Source organism: Postia placenta (genome assembly GCF_002117355.1).
Source record: "Postia placenta MAD-698-R-SB12 unplaced genomic scaffold POSPLAscaffold_11, whole genome shotgun sequence".
NCBI classification, from domain to species: Eukaryota; Fungi; Basidiomycota; class Agaricomycetes; order Polyporales; family Adustoporiaceae; genus Rhodonia; species Rhodonia placenta.
In genome coordinates, this window is record NW_020169842.1 from 464,969 (window position 1) to 486,672 (window position 21,704).

Sequence of the window (21,704 nt, forward strand, 5' to 3'; positions counted from 1 at the left end):
CGCCTGTGGCCCCTTCCCCCTATAAACGCGCGGGTTGTCGCGCCACCTCCAGTTCCCCTCTCAACCACTCTCCACCACCATCCTCGTTCACTTTTTCCAGCTACTGCACTCGTATACACTATGGACGCTCCCAAAGCCGCAATGACCACCAGCACCCAGCCCCAGGCCGTGCAGATGAGTGAGTAGCTCGTTACAAGCTACAACGGCCCCTCTGCTGGCACTGCGCCAAGGGCGGTGACGTCGTTGAGTAGCAGGCGCTGACCCGGGCTCTTTCTCGGCGCTGTCGTCCAGGTCTGACCAACGCCCCTTCGCGCAACAACACCCAGGAGTGCCTGCGCAACAAGGCCCATCGCATGCGAGGAGGAGGAGCTGGCAAGGTGTGTCACATTGGCTCTCGCCTAGGCGCTGGCGCTAACTATCGCGTTGCGACGTCCAGGACTGCTTCTTGGGCGCACTTGAGTGCTTCATTTGCTTCGGTGAGCCTTCTGCTATGTTTAGCTGCGCATACATGCTGACAATCTTGTCCCACAGAGGGTTGCAAGGTATGTTTGACGTGAAGGCGCCCGTGGGGCGTGTGCCGCCCACGTACTAACTGGCTTCTTTTGCACAGGACTGCTGCGAGTGCTGCGCTGATATCATCTGTGCGTCTATTGCTTATCTTTCCTTCTCACACTACTTACCGCCATGCGGGTAGGCTGCCCGTGCGAGATGTGCTGCTAAAAGCTTCGCCCATCTGCGATCGTTCTGTGTTCGTCGTTACCCCTCTTGTTGTCTAGCTACCCAACAGCCTGTACTGTAGAGTACGCTCGCCCGCCTTAGTACTGTGGAGGACGCTCGTTGTGCTGCATGGTGTATTTAAGGACGGAGTTATGTCGTACTGGTAATGGAGCTCTAAATGTTTTTCTTGTTTCATCAATCAAAAAGTCAATCTGTAGCTTCTGCATCAAGGAGTCTATTAGCCTGAACATGTGTACATGGCTTTCTAGCTTGCAGCCGTGCTTTGTATGCGGCTGTCCTTCCTGTGATTTATGCAAAGTTTGATGGGAGTAGAAGCAACATCATGGCAATGAATAGTGTGGCTGCATTTCTCGATGTTTGTATTCGGGCCGTCGAACAGCTACCGACAAGCCGAGATCCATAAGGAAGTCGGCCCACAAAACTTAACCTTCAACTTTAAAGATAATGCCGAACAAGTAGTTGCTTAAGCCTGAATGACGCGACGATGCCCAAGGACAATCACACGAGAATATTCATTGCACACCCATGAGGAAGACATGGCTGAAATTACGATCCGAGCGGTTGCTGCGTGTGAATAGCGAGTGCGACACAAAACGAAGGCGAGGGTGTGCAGATGTAGAGAAGTGGAGCGGAGGAGTCTGTAGTCCGTAATGTCCTGTCCTGTCCTTACAACAGTGTCCGCGTGCAGTGGGGACGCTTACTGCTTGATGGTGAAGATGGGGGACGCGTTGCCGGAGTCACCGAACACTGTGGAAGGGGGGTTAGGCTATCCGACGGGAGACAACGAACGGGAGGAAACTAAACGTACACACAACGATGTAGTCGTGACGCTCGGTGACGTTGGGCACGGTGAGGGAGACCTGGCCGGCCGAGATGGGGAAGCCAGTGGCGAGCGGGGTCGCTGTATATGCGGACAGTGAGCGAACTGCGCCGACAACATGTTGAACAAGGACTCACAGATATCCAGGTTCTCGCTGCCGTTCTCCTGGTAGCCGAGCAGGAGGAGGCCGGTGTCGTTGATATTCGACTGGGGCACCTTCGACGGGTCCCAGGTGACGGTCTCGTTCGCGCCAATGGTCCACACGCTGAGGAGGCCGGGTGAGGTGATATCGGGGCTCCAGAAGATGTTGCCCTCGTCCGAGGGCACAAACGAGATGGGTGTTGCCTGCACGGAGAGTGCGACGGCGCAGAGAGCAGCGAACTTGGCGAGTTGGGCGATCATCGTGAGGTTGTTGGGACTGGGACTGGAGACGGGTGAAATGACAGGAATGCTTTGCACGGGTATCGTACGTGTCTCAGTATGGGAAAAGGTGCAAAAACGTCCGCACTGGTAGGAAGACGGAACTGAGGGACTACACTGGTGGGGATGCGCGGGTTTTATGGAAAACGGGGTTCAGCCGGTCGGATGCTGGTTGTCATGGGTCTCGTTAGCGGGGGGATTCAACTTGGCGCAGGCAGCTGGAAACGTGAAGGGGACGGACCGCCATGCTTCTGTGACGGAAAACGTGTTTGAGCCCGCGTGGTTGTTTACCCTGATCACCGCGAGCGTCGATACTCGGCGGCGCTATGTCGCGACCACATACCCAGGGGCATGCTGCATTGGCAAAGCTGTTAGCCTAAGTACCTACGGATGCTCATTTACGTCTTTCGCGGTGCCCGAGAGTGTAAGAGAACCTCTGGCTGCCTGAAAGCATGGTTAGTGGCAGGTATGGTATGTCTTATGCTTCAGCATGGACAGCATTGGAGCACGAGCTGCGACGCGCTCTCAGGAATGATCTTGCCATGCGCAGCAGCGACACCCTCGAAGATGTTCGCGCGGAAGATCTCAGATACCGGCAAAGCGGTGGAGTAACATTAGCGAGCGCTCATATCAACACCTTCCCAGCTGTGGTTGCGCGCTTGCCTAATAAAGCAGAAGTCGGCTCTGGCGCTTCTTAACCTCCTTCACCTAAAAGCAATTGATGCAAATTCTAAGTCATGATGTTGACTGCTTCGACTATTTGCAAGGGGAAAAACTATGCTACTACTGGACAAATGCTAGTATGGTACAATATGCGAATTATAACAGCTTGCAAGATCTGGTATCGCGATACAAATGCGGTGTAAAAATCCACATATCCAGCGACAAAACAAGATGATGGTGACGATGTTCAGTCCTCGCTTTTGAACCATGAAGATCCGCCTGATAGACGCGAACGGAGTTTTGAAGGAGATGGGTTGAGGAAGGAGCTGGGCATTCGGGCAATACGCCGTTTTACGCGCTCACGCGAAGGACTCGCGGTCATATTTGAGTCATCGCTGCTTGGAAGGTCGGTCTCACTAGAGCGCACACGGCGCAAGGCAGGCGACACGACACCGCGAGGGTTGACGTTTCCGGGTTGCGGGTCGTCATCGGAAGAGAGTTCGACTGGCAAGGATTTTCTGGGTGTAACCATCATGATTGAATCGTCTATAAGAACGGAGCTTTAAGTTAGGGCTGCATCGACAATTAACATCGGGGAAAGAACTCACCACTTCCAGCAATCTGGGTTTCCCGCACGGCGCGTAGCGGAGACGATGGCAACGACGGCGTCGCTCTGGCCTCCTGCAGCAATTCGGCCACCCGGCTCTTGCGCCGCTTGCTCGGCGTCGGCGTCTCTGAGTACTCCAGACTCTCGAACGCCTCCTCCCCAAGCATCTTCGTCGCAGAGCGTGTCCGCCTCAATGTGCGCCGTGTTGGCGTCACGGCGGGACTGCTGCTCCCTGCCTCCGAGGAGAGCGTGGTCACGCGCTCGAGCAGCAACGACTTCATATGCGCATCTCGCTCGCGCCGGAGGACATCGCGGAACATCGGCACCTCAACCGCCTCTAGGTAAACACCCTTGCGCTTGCGCGGACGCGAGACAGAAACCGTAGCTCGAGGAGTGGACTCCTCGCGGTCGCTGGATGACGACTCGGATCCCGACGGCGTGCCGAATGGGTCCTCGTCCTCGTCATCGTTCGCTGTGCGTGAGGGATGCGGCGTCTTGGGAAGCGTCTGTTTGTGCGCGTGAGATGTGGTGTCCCCAAAGGAGACACGCGGACGCGCTGGGCGACCCGCGCCATCCTCTGGCGCGTCGGCGGGCTGCGCGCCGGGCGCCAGGGGAGCAGCGTCGCCGAGGTCGAGCCTGCCCCGCTTCGCCTCCTTCTCAGGCACATCCTCGGGTGCGCGTCGCTTGCCCAGGACAGTCGAGCCAGCCGCCACAGATGACTGATTCGCGATACGCTCGGCAACGGTCGCGGACATGAGAAGCGGCGAGATATTCTCCTTGTTATCTGTGCTTCGGCGCCGAGCAGAGGACGCGTGGCCTCGTTTCGGAGTATGGGGGGAGCGATTCGGCGTGAGGGGCGTGCGGACAGGCTCATCGTGAATGGCAATGATTTGGCTTTGTGGGGATGGTTTGTGCGGCCGGGGCGGAGTCGACGGCAGGAGACAGATGCGGGTAGGCGGAGTGGAAGGAGGTGTGATGACGGCTGAGGGAGAAACGGGTGCGCGGATAGACAGAGCGGAAGAAAGACTAATCACAGGTGCGAGAGCTGAGATCGCAGCGGCGGGTGTTGCCACAGGCGATTCCTCCAGCTCAACATCCCACGCGTCCTCGGCGAAAAGAGCGTCGTTCGACTCGCTAACGTCGTCCGGGATTTCCTTCCCAGGGAGCACCCGCATACAGTTCTGAATTTTCTCGCACCAGCCACCGACAGGCTCGCGGATGTCCGCGCAGGAGGCCTGCCAAAAGTCTTGGAATGCTTGCAAGGCAGCCGCCGGCTTGTCTTGACGGCCTGAGAGGCCAGATTCGAGCATAGTAGCTAGAGTCTCTACCGTGTCGGCGGACATCGGGAGGGACTCCACGCCGAGCAGGACGGTCTGATACACAGGCAGAATCTGACCCAGAGTCAACGAGAGGTTCACCTCGGGACGGAAAAAATACTCACGTCTAGTGCATATTCTTCCGCACTGAACGCTTCGAACTCGTCTGCGATCCATGCAGAGAGGCCCTCCTGCACAAGTTCGAACAGGTTGAGTGCCAGCTCCGCCGGGCAGGCGTCGATGATCCTGGTAAGAGACCTGATCAACCAGAGCGCGGTGACCTTGTCGTCGGACTCGGGTGGATAAGCCGCCAGCAGGCTGTCGTTTGTCAGTCCGAGGACGTCCATTGGTATCTCGCGCGCCTCGTTGAAATCCAGGTGTGACAAAAGCAAGTCGGCGACGCGTGTGGCGGACGTGAACGTCAGCGATTTGGTGGAGCATATCCTTGCCGCGACCTGGTCGATGACAGATACGGAATCGACACCGTAATCAAAGGCCTTGCTTATGGCATCGCGAAGAAGCGCGTCCCAGGCATCCACATCATCACCCGTTATTTCCCATGCACTTTGTTCCCTGCAGATAGTCGAATGAGCACATACTTTAGCGCCACGGAATGTACTCACCTGAACGGCACGCCGAGGAGGATGACCGCAGCATCCCACGTAGCTTTGCACTCTTTCCACCTTTCGGCGAACGTCAGCCAGACCGCCTGACGAATCTCCGGTCTCCAAGCGATCTGGTGTTTCCGCGAGCACCGTGGACGGAGCGCTCCACGCCAGAATTTCTCCAGCTCGTCGAGGGGGCATTCGTAGAGGACCTCAGCACACAGCGAGCTCCACTGATATCGGATCTCGTCTGTGGTATCGATATCATCGAGAAGTGTCTGTTCGCGTCCAAGGAGGAAGGTTATAAGCTGTATTCCTGACAAGTGAAGAGCAGACTGAGGAACGAGGCCCTTCATGACATTCCAGAGCTCGCGGACAAGATAGATCCTCAGCCCAAAGTTCCATCGATGGTGTGGGGGAACCTGTACAATCTGGTGGCCGAACCGGACTTGGCCTGCTGGGGCTTGATCCTCATATTCTACGTCGAGACTGAGATCAAGCTCGGAATCTTCGAGCAAGCAGCGCAAGATGTCCACCAGGCGCGTAGTGAATTCGACGGTTCCCTTTTCATCCCCTAAGTCAAATTTCAATAAGCTGAGAACTCTAATGAAAAGTTTCAGGACGCACCTTCCCTGGCATCGATGGACGCCTTGACAAGACCATGCCACACATCGAGGATCTCGCTCTGGAAAAATCCACGTTAGATAGAATGAGGCAAGAAAAATTGCGGTGCGTGCAAACATACAGGAATTTCACAACCCCATGTCAGCTTCAGGGCCGCCAGCCCTTCTCTCCAAACATCCATCAGGCTATTGAAGACCCAACCTAATGCAAGTTCGTCCGTGGTCAGCGGCCTGATCTCCTCGATCTGTGTGCACTCCTCGAAAAGGGGTTTGACGGTGTATGGGAGTGATGTGTACTCGGCCGTGAGTAGACCAGGCATATTAAAGAACAAACCGGGAGGGAGAAGCTTGCGTGCATTCCACTCAGCCCTGGGCTCCGGGCTCACCAGACTGACAGCAGTCTCAAGTGCGTCTTTGCAGGTCTGACCGCCCTTCTTACTCATCTCGCCAAGCACGTCCAACGCCCTCTTGAGACTCCGCTTGTCCGTCGATGGACCAGCCAAAAGCGCCCCAATCATGCTGACGCCTGCACCCAGGTCGACTACAGATTGGACAACTTTCCAGACTTCATTCAGGCGTTGCTTGTACTTCTGAGTCATGTATAGCATCGTCTCGACATTTTCGCCGTCATTGAGCCGCGGAAGACGATCGTGGAAGTATGCCCAGACCATGCACCGCCAGGTAAGACATCCCAGTGCTCGAACAGAGCTCTTCTCGTGTCGCATACCCAAAGAAACCAGAGCTGTCAGTGCACGAGTTATTCTGTCATCCGTGTAGACGGCGGGCCCCATGAGGACAATGAGAGAGGCCATGACACACCACGCCCAGACGGGCCCCTGCGCTGGGTGGCTCGGTCCTGTGTTACCCAACGTCGTGCGCAGTGTGCGAATGAGTGGAGGATCTTTAATTGGACTAGAGAGACCACCGATGGGAGTACGAGCGGGAGAAGTCGTGAGGTGATCGACGACCAAGTCCGAGATGCGAGTATGGATAGCGGAGGACGGGATGCTCGCTACCGCGAAAGCGAAACCGCTGAGTGCATGACATGCTTGTGATCGTAGGACAACGGTTGGCGCGAGGAGATTGGAGAGAATGGAAGGGAGCAGCTCGGTGAACGCAGGCACGAAAAGTGTAGGATACCACGTTGACATTTCATGGATCGCCTTTGATATTTTAAGCACAAGAGCAAGCGGGTCGAAGCATATCCATACCTTGAGACCATCGTGTACCGAACCCTTTTTGCCCTCCTTGCCCAACTCGCCCTCTATCCCCCGACGTAGAGCATAAGCAATGCGATCTTTTGCGGGCTCAAGGACTTCAGTAGAAAGGCGCTGGGTCTGGAGCAACCAGATCGCTAAAGCGCATGTCTTGCGCGAATTTGGCGTAGGAAGCTCATTCGCAAGTGGAATCGCTAGCACGTGAGTCAACATGAATCTGAGTTGCGCATCTAAACCCCTGTCAGCGACGTGCCATGAGAAAACACTGGCACACTGTACCTGTGAAGACTTGATACACAGCAGGTAATGTGAACACCACGTTGAGCAGCTTGATCACCGCGTGACAAACAATGCAAAGGTCGCGAGCATTCTTGACCTGCTCCCCCGACATGCCAACCTTCTTTCTTGGGCTCTTTAGCGGCGACGGTAGCAAAACCCTCTCCTCATCTGGTGGCGTAGGAGGCTGCGGAATCTCCGTATCCGGTGTTATACGAACTTGCTCTACGAAGACGCGACCCAGATCCCTGACCCACGCATCGACAAGGGCGTCCCGATGTTGTCTTAAAGGCTGAAACAGGGGCCATGACGCGTCGGCATCTGTCTCTCCGGGAACGCATGCCCTAATACGCGCCGTGAGTATGGAATACGCCTCGATGAGGTCCCGCAGCGACGCGTCTGTCGCCACGATCCTCGACACTGGAGTCTCGAGATAGTGTAGATCCGCTAGCGGGTCCGAGGGTTCAGGCGTTGTCTCCTTCTTGTCTTCATGCCCAAACGGGAGATCGCAAAGTGGTGACGGCTTCAGGATAGACTTCGCAGGAGGTGCCTTATTAGCGCTCGCCTTGATAGACGAACCAGCAGGAGGAGTCTGAGGACCGGAAGGAATGGTGTGATATTGGTCATGTTCCGCCCATGCAACCCGTGAGCCAGTCGAGAACCGTGCAGAACGGTTTTCCTTGTCTCTGTGAGATGTGTTAGGCGGAGTCGGGAGGCTCATGTTGAGATGTACGTCGCGTCAAACGCGTCAAAAGAGCACTATCTGCGGACAGGAAGCCTCCCTCAGACTCTAATGGCAGGCGCTAAGCCACGACGCGAATAACAAGGCCTAGTTGTGACGAATGAGGGAGACAGTGAAATGGGCATTCGGAAAGTCGCGGCCACAGGCAGTCGTTTTGTTTGTACAAGTTGACGCGTTTATGCGCAACGACGCGTCGATTATTTGTTTACGCGTTGTTTGGCAACCCGTGACCGCGCCTGAGTCTCAAGGCCTCAACGTTGACAAGCAACTTCTGGGTTATCATGCAGACACAGCTTACTTCGTGCCCGAACAAATTATCCATTGCGGCTAGCTCACCTCCTTTCTACTTGTCTGCGCTCGGGCGTGCAGGCCAGCTCGCAGTGTGCCTTTTTTTTCCCGATATTGGCACCTCTGATGTGAGGTACCAGACCCTGTATACTTCGCAATGCGACCGGCGGTCTATCATGCGCGAATTCGCCAAATTTCTCTTTGCAAATGTCGCTGCGAAATGCGTTATTGCCATGTGCCCTGTGAGTCTTCGGCGGCTGGCATTCTAGACGGTGGTGCATCGAACACTTTTCGGGACTTCCGTGATCTGCATTCTCATCTGGCTTGTACCAAATTACACCCATGCCTAGTCTCGTATGGCTAATATATAAGGCTGAAATGATGTTGTGTTTAACCGCGTGCGCTGTCGCAGCATAGCGCCATTGTAATAAAGTTCGCGTTGGCTCCTCTGCTTACCATAATGCTTTGCAATAACCGTCACTGCGTGCCGCATTCTTCCCTTCGCTACGGTGCTTGAGAGCGCCACGGGATGGCATGGCGTGATTGGTGAGTAGTATCGTGATATCTTTTATGGACGGCCGCGAGTTTGCCGTGCATTTCCAGCACAAGGTTGTCGCCGAGAACGTTCGCAGCCACACAGTTGCAAACAAACTTGAGATTATTAGCTTCTATCGCGCAGCAATCTTTCCTCCTTCCACCACTATGATGCGGCCTGAAGGTCGCGATACTCGCCACGGACAGGACACGTTAGTGTCCCTATTTCCGCGAGGAAGATTGTCTGTTCCTCCGCTCCCTTACTGCTAGGTCGAGAGATCCGAGCTATCACAAGCTCAGCAGTGCTCCTCAAGTCCAGCGCCCGGACTTGTACTGCGGTTAGTCACGGCTACCCCGACGATTCCAGAGGGGTGGTCAAGACCTCAGCTGCTAGGAGTAGGAGCGCATAGGCCTGGATATTCCATCCAGATATCAACTCTATCGCATCTCGCGTGTGCACCTTGTGTATGCATGCTTCTTGGTGAGCCATAGGGTGTGTTGTGACTTGAGCCATGATACCTCTGGGGCTGGATATCGTGTCTACTCGTGTGTTATCACGAAGAAGTGACTGATATGTGTAGCATGTCGTCCTGGACCGGGCCCCTGCCATCATCCCTCTAGGGCTGTTAGCAGGGGTCCGGTCCATGACTAAGAACTACAGGTACTCGTGCATGATACACGAGTTGATACTAGCTGATCGCCCCCTGACTCATGAGCAATAGTGTCCTTTGGCTCTCCATGATACGAATGTAGGAGGAGCATTGTTATGGATGATATCTAGGACTTCCAGCCTGAATCGCGACTTGTGCGACCTCCCAGACTCGTCGGGAGTGGTGTCGTGCACACCATTTGACAGACATACTCTCCGGCCACATCGTCTTGCCAATTTTTGGACACCGCGCTCCTCGCGAGCTGCCAGCGTGGGGTAGAGCCCTGAAATGGATCGTTGCCATCCATATTGCGGCTGTCGGCTACTGGGAGGCCCCAACTAAATACATGTGTGTCCATTTCCAAATTGCTGGTCGCCCTGTCTGACTGCTGATGATATCCTTCATCATGTCCCATCAGCGACGGCAGGGCCCCGACAGCTACTTGAAGCACCATGATTTCAAGGTTCGGATGTACTCTGCAGGAGGTACAGTGTCTTCGTCTTTCCTTTGGTATTTGTGAGTAACACTCAGCTTTCTCCCGGCATAGTGCAACTATTTTCGTCGAGTTTGATGTACGAGGGTGCTGATATTCGCGTTGCTGTGTAGGCATTGAGCTACGTATTACGGTAATCTTCCGTGGTAATCTAATGTCGTCATAAGTACTTGGAAGACATACTTCTATGTAAAAACTACAGTTATAACAGTCGCACTTGGAAGTTGGAAGGCGCGGTACCTCGTGGTGCACACCTATCGCAATCATGCATCCAGCGCTACATGTCCAGCCACGCTTGCGCAAACTTGACGCAAACAAAGCCCACGTTGAACACTGCTACTCGGCAACGAGACTTTGCTCCCTACCACTACGATGCAGGTCGAAGGCCGCGATACTCGCACCGTACGAGACATTTCCACATGTCCACACACGCGAGTCACTTGTCTGGCTTTCCACTCATTCCCTACCGTTGGATCCTTGAGATCAAGCCGTTAAGGCTCAGCGGCGCTCCTGAAAACCATACAGCCGATCGGTTGCTACCTAGTTGTCTTCGGATACCCTGATGATATCGAGGGGTGGGCAGCATTTTGGCCCAGGAGTGCGGGATGATGGGCAGAAACGTATGGTGCGTGCCGACCTATCGCATCTCACAGCGTGTTGTATATGCAACGCGCATTTGCAACGCTGCCATGGGCTTGCCCTGTGCTGCATGCGTAGACTGTCACCAAGTTCGTGTCCATAAGGCATATAGTCTGGCACTATACTTGATTTCTTGCACTGGCTCAGGCCATCTGTGCCTGCAACCTGCGAGGGTGCATGTGGATACCTGCCAGCAAGCGTCATAGAGAGGTGTATGACTATATAAGCTGTGGGGTGCGTAGGCGGTGCAGTCAGCTTGTAACTCTGGGCGTGGAGGCTCATGGTTTCCGTTGGGCCATGAATGTGAGCGCGACAGGGAATGGCGGAGCACAATGATTCGTACTCGCCCTTTCGCTTCGGTCGTGGCTCGCATATTGTTGCTCCAGTCATGGGGTAACTTGTTGTCGAACGTGTATACTCTCAGACATGCTTTCGACCTGCATCTGATATGTTGCAAATTTTTCCCGCGCTGCGCTCTTCGAGAGCTTTGCAATCTTTCTGCCAATGTAGCCTGCCAAACCCGCAATTTCTAGTCATGGCAGGTGCGTGTCGTCGATGCTTTGGCATGGTTTCGTCACCTCAGGGCGGATCTGACAGTTTGATTCAAATAGGGCAATGGCTGCTGCTTCTTCGCTGCTTTACATGGCCGTTACGTCGATGCAGCCCGAAGGTTGCGACCTCGCTACATCCAGGATGCCTCTGTGCTTCCACTCGCGCGAGGAAGTAGCGTCTGGCGTTGGCATCCCTTCACCGCTGGATCCAGAGATCCAAGCCTTCACAGCCCTGCGGCGCTCCTCAAACTCAGAGAGCATTCTTTACCGCCATCCGTCTCAGTGACACCCCGATGGCCATGCACAATGGAGGGACTGGCGCCCGAGAGGCTCAGGAGCGAAGGGGGATAGGCTTGGTGCGTGATGTGTGAACTCAGGTCTCTCGCATCTTGCGTGTGCACTTCGCGTGCGCTTCTTGGAGGCTGAAGGTGTGACCCACACCCGGTGTGGAGCATCCAGATGTATCAGTCTCCGTATATAATCTCGCCTGCGTTCTGACACCACAGGAAGAATAACAACTATCGCGTCCATGGCAGTCAGTCTAGCATGAACCCTCGTGGGTGGATGCCGCTGTCAGGCGCTGTGTGACTGCCGTGAGCACTTGTGTGCAGTGCTCGGGCTGGGTCTTTGAAAACTAGCTGATACCTCGGATCACTCTACTCCGTTGAAGAAACACGCCTTATCAGCTCTCCACGATGCAAGTGTAGGAGGAGTACTATCACAGATGTCCACCGTTGTCTCTGCTTGTTTCGTGACGCGTGCGACTTTCCCCCCGAACTACTCAGGGGGTAGTGCCGTCGTAAACAACATCAGACGTGTTTTCGAGCTGCATCTCCGGCATTTTTTGGATCATTTGATGGTCTCTGTGAGCTGTCAGCGCTACGACGTATGAATCATGGACGAGGCGTGTTTGATTGACTGCTGCTTCTTGCGCTTCCATGTATAGCTTTTCGGCTGTATTCAAGCTCCATAATCAATCCCATATTCTCCATGACAATCAAAGTGTAGTTTTAAAATTCTTAATTCTCACTGACAATCCAGACGAGTTGCCCATTGATAAGCCTGCATCGTGGTCTCAGACTTTCACGGAGCGGTCAGGCGTCTATGTGAGTCTTACGGTAGTACTCATGTCAAACTGACAAGGATGCTGTGCAGAAGCGCCCGATATGTTCGGTTCTCTCACTGCTCGCGGGGTCGGACGGTATATAAGCTGTTCCTTATTCTCCGTCTGTTGCCATAGTGTCCGAGGACGACTCGCCCACGTCGGTCTTGCTCTCCGTCTCGTTTCAAGTTTAGGTATATATCACGCTACATTCTCACCGAGGCAGCATCCTCGTCTCTGTCGAAACCCACGTTCCGATCTAGTCATACATCATGGACTGCTGTTTCCTATGCGACTCGATTGGGTTATGTTGTGCCGGGTGCGCTGTCTTGGCCGAGTGTATGCCAATGGCATGTACGTATGCTCCCCTGCGACTCATTCGTCGGTTTGCCGAACCTAGTGTCTAGTTGGATGTCCTTCAAGGCTCAAGGCTGATGGCGAAAGTATTCAGAGGATCTGTCCTACTTGTCATGATCGTGAGACTTCCCACTCTTGGCCAATACCATTTTTTAGTGGATGAAGGACTGACCGGATCGTATTCTAAACAGCGGCTGTGTCTTCTGCAACCGCAGAGCGATGGGTCATGTGCTTCTTCATACCGACTATTTCCCTGCGCTCTGAGCGCTATTGGGTGTGTTCAACCTGTGAGTGGAGGGCACCAATTGTCCCCGGAGGGTGCGTATACTAGCGTCATCATTGCCCAAGCGGAGCTAAACCTCCAAATAGACGAGAGCCTGCTGTTGAGCTTGGGTTCCTAGAAGGTCGTCGTCACCAGCCAATCGTTTCTCAACAGCCTGCTTCGGTACAAAATGGCATGACAACGCGAACCTCGCAAGATGTGCGTAAGCTTGCGCTGCCGCAAGATGCACCCAAAACTGCACCACCACAAGATGCGCCCAAACCTGTGCCACCACAAGATAAACCCGAACCTGCGCCACCACAAGATATACCTGACAGCCTTCAGCACAAATCTGAATCGCAGCCACAAGTAGATGTCAAGGCATCTTAAAGATTATATTGCAAGCTAGCGTGATATGTTGTCTTTGTTACACGGAATGATTACTGTTATGGAGACGGGCATGAGAGAACTCGGAGGCTTCTTCTACAGAACGCATTGACAGCCTCTCGATTTGATGCGAGCGTTTCCTAGTATAGATGATGAGCCGATGATTCTGTCGGACGTCATCTTCTTCCCTACGCTCTTACCTTGGATACGAGGTCCTCAATAGTCCCACTCGTTCCCATTTTCGACCACTTGCTTCGGCTGCCTATCGAGCCGTTGAATCCTCGGCCGCAATGAAGGTCGCTGTAGTTGGATCTGGCGTGTCCGGCCTCGCAGCTACATGGGTGGGTATATGTGCAAGCCGGATGAGACGTTAGAGCTAAATTCCTGGGCCTCAGCTACTGAACGAATACAGTGACCATGAAGTGCACTTATATGAGGCGGACTGTCGCCCTGGTGGACATGCCAATACCGTCACCTTCTCTCAGTCAGGCAGAGAACCTGTAGAAGTTGACACGTACGTGCTGCATCACATGCTGTCGATTGCTATATTGACATTATTAATGCAGAGGTTTCGTACGTTTCCGTATGCGTATTTTCCACATCTCAAGGCTGACATTATGTCTCATGGTGACAGATCGTTTTCAATCCCAGCACGTATCCCAACTTCCTACGCTTTTTGAACCTATATCCAGACCTGCGCCAGCATATATGCGCGACAGACATGACCTTCTCCGTCTCCCGCGACGGCGGTGCTTTCGAATGGGCAGGAAACAACTTAAGTAGCGTTTTCTGCCAACCTAAGCGTCTGCTCGATCTCGACATGTGGCGGATGCTCTACGACATTGTGCGTTTCAATGTCTCTGCAAGACGGCTGTTCCAAAAATATGGGCCAATGTCTGAAGTTTCAATCGGAGAGTATTTGAGCAAAGAGGGATATTCTACTTCTTTCAGGGACAATTACCTCGTGGTAGGGAGCATTTTGCTAATGACATCAGTGCTTGCAATAATATCTACAGCCTATGACGGCAGCTATCTGGAGTACCCCGCCAGACAAGTGCACCCTGGACTTTCCTGCTAGGACGCTCGTGAGTATCCAACATCTTTGGTATGGGAACATACGCCCCTTTGGACAGAATGCTTATGCCCTACATAGATCCAGTTTATGTACAACCACCATCTTCTACAAATCTTCGGGAAACCATCCTGGCTTACCCTGCGTGGCGGCAGGTTCGTCATCCTGATGTTTACCTTATATCTGTAGCTTAGAGCGGGGTTGCATGTGCGTGTAGCCGTATCTACGTCCAGAAGATCCTGTCGACACTTCCTCCATCTCAGCTCCACTTATCCTCAGCCGTGCAAAGCATCACATCTGTTCCCGCCCTTGACAATCCTGGTGGTCACGGCGTTGAGCTCGTCACCGCCTTGGGAGAGCGTATCTACTATGACCGCGTCATCGTGGCATCTCATAGTGATGCGGCTCTTTCGATACTGCGAGCAGGCGGAGGCGCGACTGCAGACGAGGAACGGATCCTCGGAGAATTCGAGTGGAACAAGAACGCAGCTGTGCTGCATTGCGACAAGCGAGTGCGTTGCCTTCCCTTCCTTGGTGTTACCCCAAGAGTAACCTACACCTTCTTGTCTTTGCAGTTGATGCCGAAGCGGCGCGTCGCATGGTCTTGCTGGAACTACCTGACGAGATCCACTGTCGACAAATCTGGGAATGCCAAAGCCAATGTTGACCAAGTCTCTCTGTAAGCATCTCGCGTTGTCCTCGTTGTCTGTCAGTTGACCTGAGCTCGTTGCCAGGACGTGTGCGTCGAACATGCACACGCGCTGCGAGCCCCCGCGCTTACCAATACTTACCTTTCACAGACTGGATGAACGAGCTGCAACATATCTCAGAGGAAATCTATGGACCTGTGCTCGTCACACTCAACCCGCCTTTCGACCCCGATCCGGAGACTTTAGGGGGCCGATATGAGTATGACCATCCTGTGCTGGGTATCAAGGTGAGCCTCGAGCTGTATGCGCCGTTTCATCCGGCCGTCCAATGCTTTTTCTTTGCAGGCTGTCCGTGCACAGCAGGAGCTGTCCACGATCCAGAACAAGCGGGGGATCTCCTTCGTCGGCGCCTGGACGAAATATGGATTCCATGAGGACGGCTTCACCTCCGGGCTCCGGGCAGCCTCTGTCATTATGAATGAGAGCAGCACAGGGGCCACAAATGGCATGACGTGCGAGGTGCGGATGCCGTTCGAAATCCTCGATGCGGATCATACAGTACGCCATGAGACGCAGCTCGCGGTGTTACTCTTTGACGTCTTCGAGGGCACAGGGCTGAGGCTAATTGTTGGAACCTGCCTGAGCTTGTGCCTCGGGGTGATCGGATATCTGGTGAATGCTGTGGGTGCATGCTTCGCAAAATCCGCTTAGATGACGTCCGATGTTGGGGACTTGTCGTCGAGGAAAATCAATAAGCCCCTTGTAGAGATTTAGAAAGTAATCAATTCTCGATTGCGAATGGATGTCATGAGGAGATAGATGCTATGAGATACACTGCATGTAAGATGAGTATGATGCGGAGAAAAAGGAATAAGGGAAAAGGACAACGACAACAAGGCTACGTACGCGATACAAGTAGGCTCCATTTTGACTCCATTAATCAGTCCATACACTTCTCAGACTGTTGCACCTGGGCATGTCCAGAGTGCAGCCCACTACCCATCTATACAATCTAGCAATGTGCCGCGTATCCAAAATTGTTCTTCAAATGACTCAGTCAGAGCATCGGCTTCATCGCCTCTCAGAAAGATCGGGTAGCGAGAACCTGACCTGGTTACGGGGAGAATCGTCCTCCGCCTCCGATGGAGCCTCGCTGGCGGGTACAGATGTGCCTGGAGTGACTGGAGATGATAGGGAAAGCGGGAATCTCGGTGTGCTGTGCCCATTTTGCTCATCTGCGAACCGCACAGACCGCGCAGGCGACGCGTCACGACGGCTGCGCGATCCTATAGAACGGAGGGAGTCGATGCGCGCATGCTGTGGCCGCAAGCGTATGCTGGATGGCATCGTAGCAGCACTGTCTCGGTGCGCTAGTCGCCTTGGCCGGTCGTCGGGTGACTCGGTGCCGGCGTCGTAGCCGTAGTCATCTGTATGATGACGCTGCTCGGGATGTTGCACCGGGAGCACCTCGTCACTGTGTGAGCGGCCACGAGAGCCTAGCAATCGCCGACGGAAGGACTTCCGGCGCGATGTGTTCTGTGACGGTCGCTGCGGGGGCGATCTCGAAGATCGCTTGGAGGTTTTCGTTCTTGCTCCTGCGGTCGATGTCGAAGCTCGCGGTTCGCCATCGCTAGCATCCGACATCCAACCCTCTTCTTCTTCCCCATTATCGCCCTCCGGTTCTTCTTGCTCTGGTTGTGGTGTGCCCATCATTTCGTGGGCTTTGTGTTGCGCTATGCGCTCGAACTCTCTTGCCTTCGTTCCTACTTCTTCGGCTCCATGTTGTACGTTCTCTTCTGTATGTTGTAGGATCGACCCTATGTCATGTGGTGCATCCCGCACTTTATTTCGTATATCGTGTACGGCATTGCTAGCGGCGTCTTCGGTCATGCGTATCGTGTCCGTTGTCGTCTCTCCTGGGCCGAAGTAATTTTCTTGTACTTCTACCTCCACCTGAGAGAGGGTTGTCAGCTCAGCGTGAGTATTTTGCTAGAGTAGCCTTCACAAACTCACCTCTTCCCCAGGGCCGCGACGTCTTTCGACAACTCGATCCGGTCCTTCCTGCCATTCTTGAAGGGTCTCATCCCCGTCAGGCGGATTCTCATCGCGCATATCAGTACCATCAGGTCTCGTCGCCTCATCCTGCGACTGAGATGAGGTGCCTTCTTTGTCCGGTGTCATACTACCATCCGTGCGTTCGGACTGTGCGCGTTTCTCATCCGGTGCCAAAGCACCTTCCTCCATCGCCCTATCACGATTAATGACGATATCCTCTCCAGGGATGACACGCCTGGTATGCGTCGTCCATTCGGGGAGTTGTCTTCCTGAGAATGTGCCAAAAGTATCATGACGTGACCAGGTACGGGAAACTGAGTGCACACGTCTTCCGAGCGAGAAGAAGGGGATGGATAAGCCGTGAATAGCGATGGAGCAAAGTACCATAAAGGCGACGATAGGCTGAATAGACGCGGCAAGGAGCTGTTCCTGGTTCGCAGGAGGATCCTGCGGTCGTTCTAGTTGCTGTGCAGCAAGAGTCGATATGAAGATAGCACCTAAATGATTTGAGCTATTCCAGGACAATCCAATTATGCGCATACATGCACACGTACCGATTCCCATAGGTCCAAAGTGACCACTGAAGAACGCTTCTCGCAGTGTCTTAACATCCGGTATCCACTTGAATAGCGCAATCATGACGGGCAATCTTCTTAGTAGTATTACCAAGACGGCTATAACAATCAGCCTCCACACGCTGAGCGTCAGCGCCGAATCGGAGAAGTCTCCGAAAGGCATCCAAGCACCGACGAAGACAAATGCAGCGATGTTGAATAGAAGATCGATCACAGACGAGAACACCGACTGTTCAGTCTGCTTGTTAAAGAACCCGTCCCACGCGAACGCGGTGCCGCATGAGAAGGCGGCGAGCAAATCGTCTGATCCAAGTAGCGTGTTGGCGCCGATGGTGAGCATGGCAAGCGAGACATATTGTGCGACGTAGGATTGCCTGTCAACCAGGTCTTTCCGTTCACAAAACTTCATGAGGTGCCGGAAGCCGAACCCGATGATAGCACCGAACACTATGCCCAGAATGACCTGATCTGGAGACCAAGAGCATGACTACTTGTTGAAAGAAAAGCCACAAACGCAGCGCAGGCACTCACATAGCCACAGAAAGATGAACCAATTGGAAATAGCTCTCCCAGTCGATTTGTCGATGGTGAGGTAGAGAGCGATGTACAGGAAAGGAAAGGCAGCACCATCGTTGCAGCCGCTCTCCGCGAAGAGTAAATGTCGCAAGTGCGCGGGCACGTGCTTGTCTGCATATTTACCGCCCACGACTGCCGCGGCAAGAATGGGATCGGTTGGGGTAAGACATGCTGCAACTGCTAACGATGAGAGGAAGTTGAGTCCAGGGATGAAGGCGTAAATGAGGCCAGCTGACACAAACCAGCCCTGCGATGGTGTGATTAGAGGCAATCCCTGCCGCGTCTATGGAAAGCCAAAGACGCACCCATGTCATGACAGGGAAGAGAAGGAAGAACAGGCTCTTCCAATGGCGGGCCATATAGGCCTTGGGTAGTTCGACGCCTATCGCGAAGACACCGATGGCGAGGACTACTCGAGTGAACTCAAGCACAATAGTATTCGTGGTGTCAGTGTTGCCTCCGCCCCAGTCGCGCGGGTTGAAGATGTTTGCACCATAGGGACCTACTAAGATTAGCGTGGACAGGTAGTCATGTTATCGCAAAGACGCACCAATGACTACACCGAACAAGAATGCCCAGCATGCTTCTCCAATGTAAAGCTGTTTCCCTGGTTACCCGCCCACCCTGTCGCTAGACCAAATACCACATACCTTCTCCCGAATGAATAGCGAGAACATGCCGAACTGCGTGCACATACTCAGCAACGATAGGGACGATGGCGCCGTCGATCACCTACAAAGACCACAAACCCGCCCAGGGCGGCATAGATGATATGAGGCGTGGACACCGCGAACTGGCGCATACATCGATGAGTATTCTGCTTCACGATCGAGAGACCGGGGTCGTCGGTATATGCGCACCATATGGAATACCATGATGACAACCAGACTCTAGGCTCGTTTCTCAGGTTGTTGGACCGCGAGCAGGCTCTATAGACTTCGTGATACCGATGCGCGGTCGTTACAGCGTTGACAAGTCGTTAATGGGCGTATGGTCGTAGCGGAAGAGGTCCGAAGTGTAGAGAAGTGCTCGACTCCCGCTCAACCGCCAATGCCGAGACGATCTGGTCTAGCCGACGGACGACGCTCCACAATGCCGGCTGACTGTACTGTTCCTCTTTCCGACGCTGTCTCGAACGGCGACAACGAAAGGTAGATAGCAGAGAGTATGCATGGAACTTAGGCACCTGCAGGACGCCGTTCTTATGTCGCACGGACGTCCGGTCAGCCTGCGGAGGTGGTGTAGAGCAGGACGCGACCCTGGGAAAGGTAGCCCGGCACGCGACCCCGAGGATCTACAACGTGCGGCTTCCCGGCACCTGTACTCAACGCCTCCTCCCCGCAGCCGAAACTCGGTTCCAAAGCTACGCGTCTATGATCATCGTTCTAGTTATTGTATTCTGTGCTCGTAAATGAGTTGTGCCTTGCAAAGTTACACTCCAGGCACAGGAAAGGCTACAGGTAGCTAGATTTCGGCACTTATACTTGTGTACTAGGCCACGACGCAAATGAAAACGATCCGAGCGTCTTAATCAACTTTCCTGCAAAAATGGGAACATCGACCAGGATAAGACTCGATGCGCAAATTTTCAGGCCCCATGCTGAATAGCGGTATCCTCGGCGACATAATGGGTAAATCGTTCGCGCACATTGCTTCATGTAGCCCTCCTATGGCGCACTATTCTCAGCGAAGCGAGCCACTGTGCCCATTCGCATTATGGTCGCCTGTCAGCTCTGGGAACGCCGGGGAAGCATAACACGCGATTGAGCATATCCACCTCATTGACAGAAGCGACATCCCGGACCGCAGACACGACCCTATCGGCTTGCAGTGCGCGTCAGGCATGGTCGTCTAAATGCCTCAACTGGTTAAACTTTTTGAAAAGACCGCGGTGAGCGCTACAGGGCAGTGAGCGACGTATCAAGCATGTACCTCACGCGGAACCGCGGTAGTACAAGAGCAATACGACGGAGTACACGAGGCCGCATTCGGACAACTACTTCTCAGGACATTGCCAATAGCCTGTCTCAGTATTCACTCACCTGACCCTGCTTTGGCGACAAGCGTTGTAGTGTTCCACGATCTATGCCGTAAGGCCTGTAACGGAGGTCGCTAGAAGCTCGTACGGAGGGCGCTGTGGATAAAACTAGTGAATGCGACGCGGACATCACGAGGGGCCCGGCGCATGACTAGTAGGCGAGAATGCATCGCTTGATCTGCTTCATGGTCACGAAAGAGATGTGGACGACACGCACTGACATTGTAGGCCGCCAAGACATCCAGCTACATACCGGCCTCCGCTCGTACGCGTGAGTAGCACATTGCTTATAGGCAATACAGGGTCTTCGTGACAGAATTCCTTCAGGTCCTCCCACCGGGAAGTGCGTCCCCTATGTACCGGACGCCGAAGGTAATCTGGTCTTGGAACGCGTGGCGAGTCAAGACAATTTGACTTATACCTTGGTCAGCCCATATGTAGGAACCTCCGTACATGACGTTACGAGCATCACGGCACGCCAGTCGTAGACAGTTCATCACAGATTGGTCCGGGTTTGACAGAGTGGAACGATCCAAGTCAGTCGACTTGCAGCGGTGGACGGCTGACATCTAGATCTGGGTCTCTGGACATTGCAGAGATTACTGTAGATAACCTCAGTAGTCACAGATGGAATACAGTCAGCGGCCAGGAGAAACAATGCCTGTGAAGGATGATGAAGAGTCCCGAGAATACATGGAGCTAATTTAAATATGAGAACAGTAGGTGAGCGTGAAGTAATCCGTTATATCATAAGATAGCTAAGTAGCCTGCCATGACCGATACGCACTGAGATGCATCGATAGGTCGTCCGTAAGCGGAGAAGGATGTCTGTATCTGAGTATCATTCTAGCTCTATGCCACATCGTGTACATTTCCGCTTGACATCCATGCTGCAGAGACGCGTAAGACGAATAAGCGCAGTCAAATTCGAAGAGCCATACGCACAATAGACATAGCAAGCCAATCGGAAACAGAAAGACAGCACAGATGATGCCCATAGCGCCATGCTTTGTCTCGACTTCATGATCGCCCCTGGCGCAACGGGCATATACTGCAGGTATAAAGCGGTTGGAGGTGCGGTACGCGGAGGATCTTACGACGACTCACGCTGCTGTTGATACTGCCGACCCAACTCGGCTTCACTCATCCCTCGCGTGGCCTGCGGTTGCTGTTGTTGCAGACCAGACGCGCCCCTCGTGCTAGCTGGTTGCGCGGGCGGTCGCGAAGGCCCCGAGCTTGCTTGAGGCGTAGGTGCCTGCGTGGGAGGCGCATGGACTACATTTTGAATCTGTTGTAGTGGCACGTCGTCCTGGGCTTCGTCTATGGCCGTGTATGCTGGCGGTGGTTGGTGCTCCACAGCCCCCAGTTCTAAGGCTTTGACGTCGATCATGGCGAGTATAGATGAGTGTCGGACGGAGAGGGGGCAAGCACCGGCATCACACCGACGG

The 21,704-nt window shown here is 53.9% G+C and overlaps 8 protein-coding genes across 8 annotated transcripts; 3 read left to right on the plus strand and 5 right to left on the minus strand.

Moving 5' to 3' along the window:
• The first annotated feature begins 61 nt into the window (after nt 1–61).
• POSPLADRAFT_1040765 (hypothetical protein) lies at nt 62–923 on the plus strand. Its single transcript, XM_024477797.1, has 6 exons — nt 62–178; nt 292–377; nt 437–476; nt 532–542; nt 611–641; nt 695–923. Exons 1-6 carry the CDS (start codon nt 121–123, stop codon nt 718–720), a joined length of 252 nt encoding a protein of 83 aa, XP_024336550.1. The 5' UTR covers nt 62–120; the 3' UTR covers nt 721–923.
• Nucleotides 924–1,435: 512 nt separating this feature from the next.
• POSPLADRAFT_1149531 (hypothetical protein) lies at nt 1,436–1,960 on the minus strand (the record flags this gene model as incomplete). Its single annotated transcript, XM_024486315.1, has 3 exons — nt 1,436–1,485; nt 1,547–1,639; nt 1,696–1,960. The coding sequence occupies 3 exons, from the start codon at nt 1,958–1,960 to the stop codon at nt 1,436–1,438; spliced, it is 408 nt and encodes a 135-aa protein (XP_024336551.1).
• Nucleotides 1,961–2,888: 928 nt separating this feature from the next.
• On the minus strand, nt 2,889–8,006 carry POSPLADRAFT_1183445 (hypothetical protein; the record flags this gene model as incomplete). Its single annotated transcript, XM_024489006.1, has 9 exons — nt 2,889–3,201; nt 3,246–3,720; nt 3,814–4,639; nt 4,690–5,137; nt 5,188–5,772; nt 5,817–5,854; nt 5,915–6,955; nt 7,004–7,239; nt 7,289–8,006. The coding sequence occupies 9 exons, from the start codon at nt 8,004–8,006 to the stop codon at nt 2,889–2,891; spliced, it is 4,680 nt and encodes a 1,559-aa protein (XP_024336552.1).
• Nucleotides 8,007–9,198: 1,192 nt separating this feature from the next.
• POSPLADRAFT_1048238 (hypothetical protein) lies at nt 9,199–9,495 on the minus strand (the record flags this gene model as incomplete). Its single annotated transcript, XM_024479471.1, has 1 exon — nt 9,199–9,495. One exon carries the CDS (start codon nt 9,493–9,495, stop codon nt 9,199–9,201), a length of 297 nt encoding a protein of 98 aa, XP_024336553.1.
• Nucleotides 9,496–12,687: 3,192 nt separating this feature from the next.
• POSPLADRAFT_1149517 (hypothetical protein) lies at nt 12,688–12,972 on the plus strand (the record flags this gene model as incomplete). The annotated part of the gene is made up of 2 exons (XM_024486314.1): nt 12,688–12,760; nt 12,833–12,972. Coding segments are annotated over 2 exons (213 nt in total), but the record flags the coding sequence as incomplete, so codon positions are not given.
• A 608-nt stretch (nt 12,973–13,580) lies between these two features.
• POSPLADRAFT_1149032 (hypothetical protein) lies at nt 13,581–15,723 on the plus strand (the record flags this gene model as incomplete). The annotated part of the gene is made up of 10 exons (XM_024486251.1): nt 13,581–13,631; nt 13,686–13,808; nt 13,925–14,134; nt 14,307–14,375; nt 14,444–14,517; nt 14,552–14,569; nt 14,652–14,874; nt 14,938–15,041; nt 15,131–15,299; nt 15,358–15,723. 10 exons carry the CDS (start codon nt 13,581–13,583, stop codon nt 15,721–15,723), a joined length of 1,407 nt encoding a protein of 468 aa, XP_024336555.1.
• Nucleotides 15,724–17,013: 1,290 nt separating this feature from the next.
• Nucleotides 17,014–19,020, minus strand: POSPLADRAFT_1149335 (hypothetical protein; the record flags this gene model as incomplete). The annotated part of the gene is made up of 7 exons (XM_024486290.1): nt 17,014–17,564; nt 17,622–18,110; nt 18,174–18,465; nt 18,524–18,723; nt 18,769–18,817; nt 18,869–18,901; nt 18,955–19,020. The coding sequence occupies 7 exons, from the start codon at nt 19,018–19,020 to the stop codon at nt 17,014–17,016; spliced, it is 1,680 nt and encodes a 559-aa protein (XP_024336556.1).
• A 2,077-nt stretch (nt 19,021–21,097) lies between these two features.
• On the minus strand, nt 21,098–21,646 carry POSPLADRAFT_1148864 (hypothetical protein; the record flags this gene model as incomplete). The annotated part of the gene is made up of 3 exons (XM_024486233.1): nt 21,098–21,146; nt 21,202–21,307; nt 21,364–21,646. 3 exons carry the CDS (start codon nt 21,644–21,646, stop codon nt 21,098–21,100), a joined length of 438 nt encoding a protein of 145 aa, XP_024336557.1.
• Nucleotides 21,647–21,704: the final 58 nt, after the last annotated feature.

Bases quoted from the DNA above. Each gene is read 5' to 3' on its own strand.
- POSPLADRAFT_1040765 (XM_024477797.1), top strand. From the start codon at position 121: ATGGACGCTCCCAAAGCCGCAATGACCACCAGCACCCAGCCCCAGGCC. The intron at 179-291 runs GTGAGTAGCTCG...GCTGTCGTCCAG, and splicing joins GCCCCAGGCCGTGCAGATGA to GTCTGACCAACGCCCCTTCG. The intron at 378-436 runs GTGTGTCACATT...TGCGACGTCCAG, and splicing joins GAGGAGGAGGAGCTGGCAAG to GACTGCTTCTTGGGCGCACT.